Consider the following 12,592-nt stretch of genomic DNA (forward strand, 5'->3'; position numbering starts at 1 on the left):
TACGATGGGAGAACTTCTGTTCTGGAGATACCCTTATGAGGCAAGACTTGCTTCAGTGGGGCTGTGGTGCTCACTGAGTCTGCCCCCTGAGTGTGTCCCTTATGGATCTGAGAAGTTGTAATCTGGATGGTCCTACTCTGACCCCTGGGTACCCTGGCTCTTGGATCTCCAAGGAGGTGCTAATTTAGCCTTTGCCTGAGGCCACCCAGCAGGAGCTACAGAGAGATCTGCAGATTTCTCTTCTTTGTTTGGGTTTTGGAGGTGCCCAGATGAGGCCCAGCTGTGAAGCAATGCAAGCTGCTGTGGGGCCTTGGGCCTTCTTTTGGATGTTCTGGGTCTTTCTGACTCAGCTGCAGTTTGTTAGGTAAGTTTAGATTTCAAAGGACCAGGCCATTCATATGCAAAAGCCTCTGCACACAGCTTGGATGGGGCGGAGTCTCAGGGCGGAGCAAACAGCAATGGCTTCCTGTCAGCCCTGCCCTAAGAGGCCCCTGGGTCTCAGTGTCCCGTGGTAATTGCTCCAAGTACCTGAGAGAAAGCTGCCCTCGAGTTCTGCCCGCTGCCAGACAGTCCAGTTTCTCCCCAAATGAGTTTGGGTCCCCAGAGTCTCACCCGGAACTGGAGTTCGGAGCAGTCAGGAGCTTGTGTCTCCCCTCGGATCAAAAAAGATAGCCACGTACTCAGTTGCCAGCCCTCTCCGCACGCACCTTGGTACCTCTGCACTTTACTTCTGCAGCTTCTCTGAGTCTCAGTGTGCTTTCCTCTTCCCTTCTAGTTGTAGAATTTCCACTTAGCCAGCCTTCCTGTGGTTCTGGATGATGTCCATTTTGTCTTTTAGTTGTAGTTTTGAAGTGGTTGTGTGAGGCAGCAAGTTCAGTTGTTTACCTATGCTGCCATCTTGGTTTCTTTCCAGGCAAAAAGACTTTAAAACAAAGGCTATAACAAGAGACAAAGAAGGACCCAGCAATTCCACTCCTGGGTATTTATTCAAAGAAACCCAAAACACTACATTGAAAATACATATGCATTCATATGTTAATTGCAGTATTATTTATAATGAGAAACCCAGTGCATGATTTCATGCATGGGTGGGGTCCCCAGAGGGGAAGGTGCTGGGAAGCGATCAGCCCTCCAGGCAGGTGGTGGGATGCCCTTGCCAGCCTGGGATCCAGATCTGCCCTGCTGACGTTTGTGCTGGTTGTCAGGAGCCACCTGGTGGTGGCTTTTATATCCTTTTTTCCTTGCGGAGCGTCTAGGGAGGGGAAGCGGCTGCGGTGCCCAAGGCTGACTTCTAGGAGGCTGGTGGTGCTGTTGGGATCTTGCTGGCAGCGCTGGTCCTTCGGTGCCTGGCCTGTTCTCCAGACATTGGACCTGCAGGATTACTGAGGGAGTGAGTGGCTGCCACTGGGCTGGTGGGCCACTGGGACAGGTGGGTCAGCTGTGCGGTGCTCCTGCTGTGGGAGGGAGCACACTGACCATCAGGGGGCAGCTCCTTCATTGAGCGTCTGTCCCCTGGTGGTCAGTGCATGCAATAGCAACTGGTCATCCCAGTTGTTCTAGTCATTCGATCTTAACAGTCGCTTAGGCTTTTATATATATATATAGATAGCCAAGATATGAAAGCAACCTAAGTACCCATCAATAGATGAATGGATAAAGAAGCAGTGGTGTACACAAGCATGGGAAAAAGTAGGTTTACAGTTGTAATACAAGTAATACAATAATTAATAAATAAGAATACAAGAATAAACTGTTTTATGTACTCACAACTATAAACCTACTTTTGCCCACCTTTGTATATACAATGGAATTTAACTTAGCCATAAAAAAGATGAAATCTTACCATCTGCAATAACATGGATGGACCTAGAGAGTATTGTGCTGAAATAAGTCAGACAGAGAAAGACAAATGGCATATGATTTCACTTATATGTGGAATCTAAAAAACAAAATAAATGAACAAGCAGGACAGAAGCAGACTCATAGATACAGAGAACATTTTGATGGTTTCCAGATGGAAGCGGACCTGGGGGCAAATTGGTAATTACAGATAGTCATGGGGATCTTAACTACAGTATAGGCAATAGATTCAATAATACTGTAATAACTATATATGGTGTCAAATGGGTACTAGGTTTATTGAGGTGATCACTTTGTAAGTTATAAAAATGTCTAATCACTCGGTTGTACGCCTGAAAATAATGTATTGTATGTCAACTGTAATTAAAAAATAATTACAAAAACATGTTTCTGCATATGCTTAGATAATAAGGACCTTATAGCCAATATTAATTGGACTTATAGTCATATATACATATGACTAAATTCAAAGTTTGGAAGACAGCAGCTTTTCCAGTGCTCATGCAGCCTTCAGTACATATCCTGAGCACATGGCTAAAAGGTATGAGGATAGAGATCTTCAGAAACTACAAATAAATAAGGAAAAGAATCATGTGCTTACAATGAATATCACTGCAAAAATGTGACAAATTCGTTCCATATACCTTCTCCCATGTACATTTTCCTTTTTGTCCATCCTTATACATTGTGCATGAAGATAAATCTGTGGATTTCTCATCCACCTGGAGGTATCTTAGTGTGATGAAAGATGAAACTTGGACAGCCTCGTGTCATTTACTCTGATATTGAACAAGTACTTAAAAAAGAAGTCTGAGTCTAAACCTCATTTGAGAGAGAATAACAACAAAAAGCCCTTACAGAATTGCCTTAACACACAAAACATTTATCATAGTTATTAAGCACGAAAGATATAAAGTTTTCTATTAATGGACTATCAAAGGTACAAGCGATATAAACTTCTCTATTAATGGGCTTGGCATGTAATAGGGTGTGTTCATTTCTTTCCCTCTGGCACTCTCTTGCAATTACAAATCACGTACTTTTACAAATATAACTTATCTGTGCTTAGAGACTGATCTCAGTAAGAAGTACCCAGCTGACTGATATGTCTCCTTCACTATCTTGGATATTAGCTTTTTCAGTTATGTTTTTGTTCTACCTACTCCATTATGTAGTACTTTCTCTTTGAAGAAAAACATAAAAGCAAAATAGAAGTTGAATAATGCTGATTGCTTTCTTGGTCATGTCAACATTGCATTCTCAACCACTACCATATATTCTTGTGTTAACCTTGTTGCTGTATTAAGTTTCAATTACTGCAGACATCTATGGGAGTAAATGATTGTTGTGTATGAGACAATCTGGCTGGCCAGATTAAAAAGCAATGTCTTATTTAATGGATCTAAGAAAGACAACATGTAAGATAAATTTCAATTTTTAAGACAGACTTTCAGACTGAATAATTTAGTAAGTAGTTGGCCAGAAATGGTTCCTTCTTAGTGTTTATTGTCTGGAAGAAAAACAAATATAAACATTACTTGTTATTAACATTAACAAATAAAGAATATTAAGTAATCAAATCATTTACTTTAAAATATAATTGTATTTTAGAATTCCCTCCTGAATATTTAAATGCTAAATAAACCTTTCTAAGAAATTTGGTTATTGGCATATGAAATGATTACAAACTTACCAAAATTTATAGATATGAACATGCAAAGAATCCAGAGAACTTGATAATTTCAAAGTATCTGAGAAAGTAATGAAAATAAAGAGGGTAACTTCTCAAATAAATAAGCCTCCTTAAAAAAGAATACAGCATGCTCAGGATTTTAGATGAGAAAATAGAGGGCCAGTTCTCTCTCCTCTTCCCCAAAAGCCCTAAAGAATACACCTGTTTTTGCATCCTAAAAAGGAACAGCTACTCCTCCAAAACTGAGGCCCCTGTATGTTTTCTACACTTAAGAAATAACACTTTGGATGGGAATGGCTGGTGCGGGGAGGGTGGGGGGAGTCAATTGGGGAAAAAGAAGACATGTAAAACTTTAGACAATAAAAAAATATTGAAAAAAATAACACTTCGTTTCATTTTTAAAATTTAATCTTTATTGCTGAGATTATTACAGATGTCCCTCTTCCCGCCCACCCCCCATAGCTCCCCTCCATCTGGTTCCCACCCCACCCCTGGCCCTCACCACCCTATTGTCTGTGTCTATAGGTAATGCATATATGCATGTAAGATCTTTGTCTAATCTCTTCCTGCACCTTCCCACACCTCATTCCCTCTCAGAATCATCAGTCTGTTCCATTTCCATGCCCCTGATTCTATTCCATTCACCAGTTTATTCTGTACATCAGATTTTTTCTTCTTTAAAAAAATATATATTTTATTGATTTTTTACAAAGGAAGGGAGAGGGATAGAGAGGTAGAAACATCAATGAGAGAGAAACATCGATCAGCTGCCTCCTGCACACCCCCTACTGGGGATGTGCCTGCAACTAAGGTACATGCCCTTGACTGGAATCAAACCTGGGACCCTTCAGTCCACAGGCCGACGCTCTATCCACTGAGCCAAACTGGTTAGGGCACAGATATTTTTTATTCATTTGATTTTTAAATTCAATTGTTGATAGATATGTATTTGTTGCCATTTTGTTGTTCATATTTTTTATGTTTACTGTTTTCTTCTTCTTCCTCTTCTTAAAGAATACCTTTCAGCATTTCATATAATACTGGTTTGGTGGTGATGAACTCCTTTAGCTTTTTCTTGTCTGTGAAGCTCTTTATCTGACCTTCAATTCTAAATGATAGCTTTGCTGGGTAGAGTAATCTTGGTTGTAGGTTCTTGCTATTTATCACTTTGAATATTTCTTGCCACTCCCTTCTGGCCTGCATAGTTTCTGTTGAGAAATCAGCTGACAGTCGTATGGGTGCTCCCTTGTAGGTAACTAACTGTTTTTCTCTTGCTGCTTTTAAGATTCTCTCTTTGTCTTTTGCCCTTGGCATTTTAATTATGATGTGTCTTGGTGTGGTCCTCTTTGGGTTCCTCTTATTTGGGGTTCTCTGTGCTTCCTGGACTTGTAAGTCTATTTCTTTCACGAGGTAGGGGAAGTTTTCTGTCATTATTTATTCAAATAGGTTTCCAATATCTTGCTCTCTCTCTTCTTCAGGCACCCCCATAATGCGGATGTTGGTACACTTGAAGTTGTCCCAGAGGCTCCTTCCACTATCTTCATATTTTTGGAATCTTTTTGCTCTTCTGATTTGGTGTTTTTGCTTCCTCGAATTTCAAATCATTGATTTGATTCTCAGGATCTAGTCTACTATTGAATCCCTGTAGATTATTCTTTATTTCAGTCAGTGTATGCTTAATTTCTGATTGATCCTTTTCATTTTTTTTTTGGAATTTTCACTAAGATCCTTGAAAGTCTCACTAAGTTCCATGGAGGTTTCTAAAAGATTCTTGAGTAACCTTATAACCGTGGTTTTGAACTTTATATCCAGTAGTTTGCTTTCTTCCATTTCTGACGTTTCTTTGTGCATTTTGTTCGCTTCCCTGTGTTTGTTTCTATGTATTGAGTAGCTGCTATGTCTTCTTGAGTTGACAGAGTGGCCTTGTGTAGTAGGTGTCATATAGGACCCAGTGGCTCAGCCTCCCCAATCATCTGAGGTGGACACTCTTGGTGCACCCCTGTGTGGGCTGTGTGCACAGTCTTGTTGTAGTTGAGCCTTGATTGCTGTTGGTATCACTGAGAGAAATTAACCTCCAGACCAATTGGCTATGAGAACCAGCTGTGACTACAGTGGGAGAGGTGCTGTGCAGGAGACACCCTTATGGAGCAGGACTTGCTTCAGTGGGGCTTTGGTGCTCACTGAGTCTGCCCCTTGAGTGTGTCTCTTATGGATGTGAAGAGTTCTAATCTGGTATGGTCTTACACTGACCACTGGGTACACTGGCTCTTGGTCTTCAGGGAGGTGCAAAGTCAGCCACTGCCTGGGGCCACCCAACAGGAGCTACAGAGAGATTTGCAGGTTTCTCCTCTTTGTATTGGTTTGGAAGTGTCCAGACAAGGGCCAGCTGTGGAGCAAGGCAGGCTGGTTCTGGTGCCAGGTCTTGGGCCTTTTATTGATTGGTTTGGAGCTCCCTGACCCAGCTGCCACTTGACAGGTTTTTAGCATGAGAAAGGACAGACCATTCATATGCAAAAGCTGCTGTGCACAGCTTGGGTGGGGTTCTAAATTGGGTGGGGTGGGGCCCTAACCGGTTTGGCTCAGTGGATAGAGTGTCAGCCTGCAGATTCAAGGGTCCCAGGTTCGATGCTGGTCAAGGGCATGTACTTTGGTTGCGGGCACATCCCCAGTAGGGGGTGTGCAGGAGGCAGCTGATTGATGTTTTTCTCTTCATTGATGTTTCTCTCTCCCTCGCCCTTCCTCTGTAAAAAAATCAATAAAATATATTAAAAAAAATTGGGTGGGGTGGGGTCTCAGGGAATCACCAGGGCAAACTGAAATGGCTGCCAGTCAGCCCTGCACCGGGCAGGTCCCAGCACAGGAACAATGACCACTGGGAGAACCTCTGTCTGGAAGAAAGCCGCCCCCGAGTTCCTGCCCCGATGCCAGACAGTCCAGTTTCTCCTTGTATGTGTCTGGGTCCCCCAGAGCCTCACCTGGCACTGGAGCTCAGAGGAAGTGGGAGCTTGTACGTTCAGTTCCTGGTGCCGGCCTTTTAAGAGAAGCAGCTGGGTCTCCAGCAGCCTCTGTCACTCAGCCCCAATCCACACTGGTTTTTATAGTCCATAGTTCTTACTGCCCATAGGGACTTCTTTTCCCAGCTCTGGGATCCTGGGCTGGGTGTCTGGTGTGGGGCTGGGACCTCTAGCTCCCACAGAGGCGATCTCCTTCCAGATTAAAAAAGTGGCGCACGGGGGTGCAGGACCAGACTGTTCCGTCTCCACACCTCCTACCAGTCTGTGTGCTCTCTTCTTTACCTCTCTAGTTGTAATACTTCCATTCAGCCAGCTTTCTGGCGGTTCTAGGTGATGGTTGTTCTATATTTTAGTTGTAATTTTTATGTGGTTGTGGGAGGCAGCAGCTATAGGCGTTTACCTATGCTGCCATCTTGGTTCTCTCACTTTGTTTCATTTTAAAAAAACTTCCAGAGTGGTGTTTCTCTTCTTTAAAAAAATATTTTTATTTATTTCAGAGGAGAGATAGAAACATCAATGATGGGAGAGAATAATTGATCGGCTGCCTCCTACAAGCTCCATATTGGGGATCGAGCCGCAACCTGGGCATGTACCCTGACTTTCTGATTCATAGGTCGACGCTCAACCACTGAGCATACCAGCCCAGCCAGAGTGATATTTCTTAACTAAGTGGGCACATTCCAAACTTACTTTCCTCCTTTTAATGACAATCCCTGCCATGGAATGTTCACTGTTACTGATGGGAGGTATCTTACTCCTAAAGGGCTTGGGTAGAAAACCACTGTTCTAAGATTCAGGTACAATAAAACATTGGCTCCTATGGTCTGTATGTATCATGTAGAGAAGTCCAACTCCGATTTGTAAGAATTCCAGAAATTCAGATATTTGTAAAAATGTATCATTTTATTTGTACACTTAAAAAGTTGTACGCAGAAATTTATTCTGTAAAACTGGATGAATTGTCAGGGAAAAGGAAGGGTGTTACCTTTTATTGAATGCTCATTAATGAAGTTAAGAGAAATAAAACAAAAACAATAAAATGTTTAAAAAATTAAAGAACATTTTCCAGGTACAAATTTTATAAATACAAAACAAATTCACAAATTAACTCTGAATGCTAAATAAATATCTAGTTAATAAACTCAGACTTAATACCTCTAGCCAGCACTGGTCCAGCACTTCAAGGATATAAAATTAGATTCATTCATGTGTAGTGTTGAAAGAATGTGCTCATTAAAGATTTTTAGACATATACACTTTTTTTTTCTGTGCTATAAACAGAAGATTTATCTGTATAGATAAATCTCTCTTAATACCACATGTCTAAGAAAAGTCATCAATGACAAAATAAATCACAGGTGAAAAAATATTTTCCAAGATATTGGGACACATGAATGATCTCAAAATGTACAAAAACCTCTGTAAACCAGTACTGTATCCAATACAACTGTCAAACTTATCAGATACTGAACAAAACTGTAGCAAAGGAAATCTTTCCTACATTCTCCTGAGTGCTTAATATTAAAATTGAGAATATAGTGCAGGCCACACTTCAAAGTGGTCAATCAGTTGTTATTGCTTTATACATATATGTCTGCTTTGTAGCATGATTTAATATTCCATTTCACGAATAATTTGTTTTCCTCAAATATATCCTTTAGAAGGACAGTTAGATTCGTGACTTTTTTGTAGCTGGTGGAGTGCTAACTTGATCCACATTCCCAGGTGTGACGTGAAGTCCAAGTTTCTGAGCCTGAATATGGAAGAATGCTTGAAGCCTCGTTCCAGCTTTTGCTTCACTTGTGTTACGAGGGTTGTACTCAAAGCAGTTCGAAAACATTAACTCAATATCATCAATAAACTCAGCTGGAAAGAAAAAAACAAATGAGATCAGAATGAAAGTTTATAACGTCTAACTAAACCTCTTATTTGTATCATATCTAGAAATGTCATTAAGGAACAGAAGCCCACCTTTTTCTTTAGAAATTGAAAACAAGGTAGCAGAACTGAAGCTTAAAACTCTTTAACTACAAATACTTTAACACTGTTTTATTGAAACTATGCAATTAGGCATAACTGCACAGTTTCAGTAAATAACTTCTGTTAAGATCAGAGTCTATAAAATATCTTTAACTCACTTAAACCTTATCCATCTTTCATTTCCATATACATGGACAAGCATTTGAGAGATCTCTTGGGATACCATGTACACAATTACATTAATAGATCATAAAGGTAAAAAGAAAAATAGCCTCTACCTCTTTAATAAACAAAAAGATAGAGAAACATATAAATTACTTACATGCTAATTTATATTCACATTTGTTCACCTTTTCACGAATTATATTTAAGGCAATGGGTTTTTTGATGATGTCATAATAGTCGGGAACCTGTAAGATAATTCAAATATTATCTCTCCTATAGAACGTTTATCAGAGATAAGTGGTCAAATACATGAAGGTTTTGCACTGAAAAGCAACTGCATTCACTGCTGGATTCTATTATTTCATTAAAACCTTATAATACATTTCAGTCATTTAATGCGGTAGAAGCCTATTTGATACTATAAAAAGTTAATTTATTATGAAAAAATTATGGTTTTGTGTGCTTTCTCTGTCTCTCTCTCTATATATATACACTATACTTACATATATGTATCTATAAAATTTTTTTTAGCCTGGCCAGTGTGGGTCAGTGGTTGAGCATTAACCCATAAACCAGGAGGTCCCCAGTTCCATTCCCATCAGAGCACATGCCCAAGTTTGGGCTTGATTCCCAGTGGGGAGTGTGCAGGAGGCAGGTGATTGATGTTTCTATCTCTCTATCCCTCTCCATTCCTCTCTAAAATATCAATAAAAACTTATTAAAATATTTCTTTAATTAGTATTACTGCATTTGTAATAAAAACATGCATGCAACAAAACTTAATTCAGCACAAGACTACTCAGGAAAAATGAGTTAAGAGTGAAAATGAGTGCTGGCTGATACGGCCCAGTTGGTTGGGTGTTGTCCTATGTGCCAAAAGGTTGCCAGTTGAATTCCCAGTCAGGGCACATGCCTGGGTTGCAGGCTCGATCGCCAGCAGGGGGCATGTAAGAGGTAGCCAATCGATGTTTCCCTCTCACATCGACGTTTCTCTTTCTCTCCCCTCTTCTCTCTCTAAAAATCAATTTAAAAATATCTTAAAATATAGAGCCAAACTGAGATTAAATTTTATGAAATGCTATTCATTGTTAACTAATATTTTACATTCTTTAAAAAAAAATCTATGTAAATATTATTTGTTACTGAGCCAAGTGGTGCTCTTGATGTCAGATATGTTATTCTTCACTTCTGTCTGGTTCTGGTTAATGGTCTCTATTATACGCTGCTATAGTTCTCACTGAGTTCCTTGTCATTTGCATTAAGCTCCTTAAGCATCTTTATAACCATTACTTTGAGCTCTATGTCTGATAGGTTGCTTGCTTCCATTTCATTTAGTTCTTTAGAAAAAATAATTCCTTCTTTTCTTTCATTTGGGGGTTATTTCTTTGTCTCCCCATTTTAGCTGTCTCTGTGTATTTGCTTCTATGTTTTAGATAGAGTTGTTATGCCTCCCAGTCTTTGTGGGATGGCCTTATGTAGAAAGTGTCGAGGGGCCCAGTGGTGCAGTCTCTTTGTATGCCTGAGCTGGATGCTCTAGGAATGCCCCTTGTATACATTATTTGGGCTCTCCCGTTATAATAGGTCCCATTTGTGGGAGGGATCACCTCTGACTCGCTGCCAGTGAGGTTCAACCCGTACATCGTTGTGCCAGCTATTATATAGGTGCTGACAGAACAGAATAAGACATAACAGGACCAAACCAAAAACACCACAAAAGTTAAGCTACTCAATGCAACAACAGGAAATATGAGTCACTGTCTTTTTCTAGCCCTGGGCAACCTGATTGAGGTCCAAGAGGTTGAGGCCCCTAATAGTCCAGCGAGTGTGGACTCCTTAGCCCAGAGGCTGAGTCTGCCTTGAGTCTCCTATCTGGATTGTACCTGTTCTGAGCTGTACTCCCTTCCCCCACAGAGCTGGTCCCGCAGGTATCAGCTGCAGGCCTGCAAGGTCCCACTGGCTTCCCCTTAGCTGCGCAGTATGGGTGGTATCTGTGGCAGGTGCACGGGGTCTGGGAGATGCCTTGGGGATGCCCGTGGGTTCAGGCATGGGACATGGCTACTCTGGGTGGAGGCAAGGTTGGGGGCCTCGCTGCTGCTGCTACCTGCAGCCTCCTCCCAAGGAGGGCCTTGAAAACCCTTCAAGATGGTGTGGTTTCCAAGCACGAGCCCCGCCTGGGGATTGTCTGTGGCAGTAGCAGGGACTCTTTGGCCAGGAAAACCTGAGCCACTGCCACTGAGACTCCTGTGAGATCGATCTCTCTCCCCACTTCCCCCATCCAGTCCTGTCGTCTGCCATGTTGGAATAAAGCCTTTACATTCTTGCTCTAGAAATCTCAAAGTAGAAGTCTGATGATGTCACTTTTTCATTCAGAAACCATCACCTAACACTGATAAGTGAGACACTTTATACTCTAATTGTGTCTAGCTAATCTGCTCCATTCAAACTACCCATCATTCCCCATATTCTCATTTCTGGGTCTTTAACTTATCATCCCTCTTTCTTTCTGAAATTCCCTTATTCCAGTTCTCACTGTTGAAATGCCACATTACTTCAATGACCAGACTTCAAGCAGTTCTGCCGTTCCCTCCCTCTGAAGTGCTCAAATCAATCTCCTTTTCTTCTCTATTTCTGAAAGACCATTATATAACTTTTATTATCCTATATAATAAAAGCCTAATATGCAAATCGACCAAATGGTGGAATAATCAGTGGAATGATAGGTCGCTATGACGTGCACTGACCACCAGGGGCAAATGCTCAACACAGGAGCTGCCTCCAGCCCGCAGGCCCCAGGCCAGCCAAGGTGGGTGCCAGCAGGGTCCCCCTGATCACCCCGCCAGTTGCCCCATAGATCGGCCCTGAGTGCTGGCCAGGCCTAGAGACCCTACCCATGCACAAATTTCGTGCATTGGGCCTCTAGTAATACTATAACACTGTCCTATCTCTACTATAGCATATCACATCACTAGCATATCACATCGTGCGTGCGCGCGCGCGCACACACACACACACACACACACACACACACACACAGTTGACTCTTGAACAATGTGAGGGTTAGAGGTGTTGAGCGACCACACAGTCAAAAATCTGTGTATAACTTTTGACTCCCCCAAAACATAACTACTAACAACCTACTGTTGATCAGAAACCTTACCAATAACATAAATAATTAACATATATTTTACATGTTATATGTATTATATATTATATTTTTACAGTAAAGTAAGCTAGAGAAAAGAAAATGTTATCAAAAAATCATAAGGATTATACATTTAGAGTACTATACATATTTATCAATACCATAATTTTACATAATCTATTTATGAGTCACCTGTCAGTATCTACATCAATATTATTTTATATGATACAAAACACTGTAGATGTTATACATACTACTAACACTAGACATCAAATACAAAAAAATATGAACAAGAAATTCATCTGTTTACAGGTATAATGATTCATTTATTGATAACAAAGAAGCAGCAATATGATTACTTTATGATAGCCTAGTGCAGTTGTCGGCAAACTGCGGCTCGTGAGCCACATGCGGCTCTTTGGCCCCTTGAGTGTGGCTCTTTCACAAAATACCACGGCCTGGGCGAGTCTATTTTGAAGAAGTGGTGTTAGAAGAAGTTTAAAAAATTTGGCTCTCAAAAGAAATTTCAATCGTTGTACTGTTGATATTTGGCTCTGTTGACTAATGAGTTTGCCGACTCTTGCAGCACCAACTCCAATCCCTTAGTTAGGTTAGGCCAGTGGTCGGCAAACTCATTAGTCAACAGAGCCAAATATCAACAGTACAATGATTGAAATTTCTTTTGAGAGCCAAATTTTTTAAACTTAAACTTCTTCTAACACCACTTCTTCAAAATAG

The 12,592-nt window shown here is 40.9% G+C and overlaps 1 protein-coding gene across 3 annotated transcripts in view; it reads right to left on the reverse strand.

The window, feature by feature from the left end:
• Positions 1-7,450: 7,450 nt before the first annotated feature.
• BAZ1A (bromodomain adjacent to zinc finger domain 1A) overlaps positions 7,451-12,592 on the reverse strand; it is a 100,031-nt gene continuing 94,889 nt past the window's right edge. For all 3 annotated transcript variants that reach the window (XM_080671182.1, XM_080671183.1, XM_080671181.1), the window contains 2 exons: positions 8,870-8,957; positions 7,451-8,433 (listed from right to left, as the gene is read on the reverse strand). In XM_080671182.1, the coding sequence (XP_080527308.1) occupies positions 8,237-8,433; positions 8,870-8,957 (285 nt within the window). In that variant the 3' untranslated portion in view covers positions 7,451-8,236. The remainder of the gene's footprint in view (positions 8,434-8,869; positions 8,958-12,592) is intronic.

Source organism: Plecotus auritus, assembly GCF_963455305.1.
Source record: "Plecotus auritus genome assembly, chromosome: 1".
In the NCBI taxonomy this organism is placed as follows: Eukaryota; Metazoa; Chordata; class Mammalia; order Chiroptera; family Vespertilionidae; genus Plecotus; species Plecotus auritus.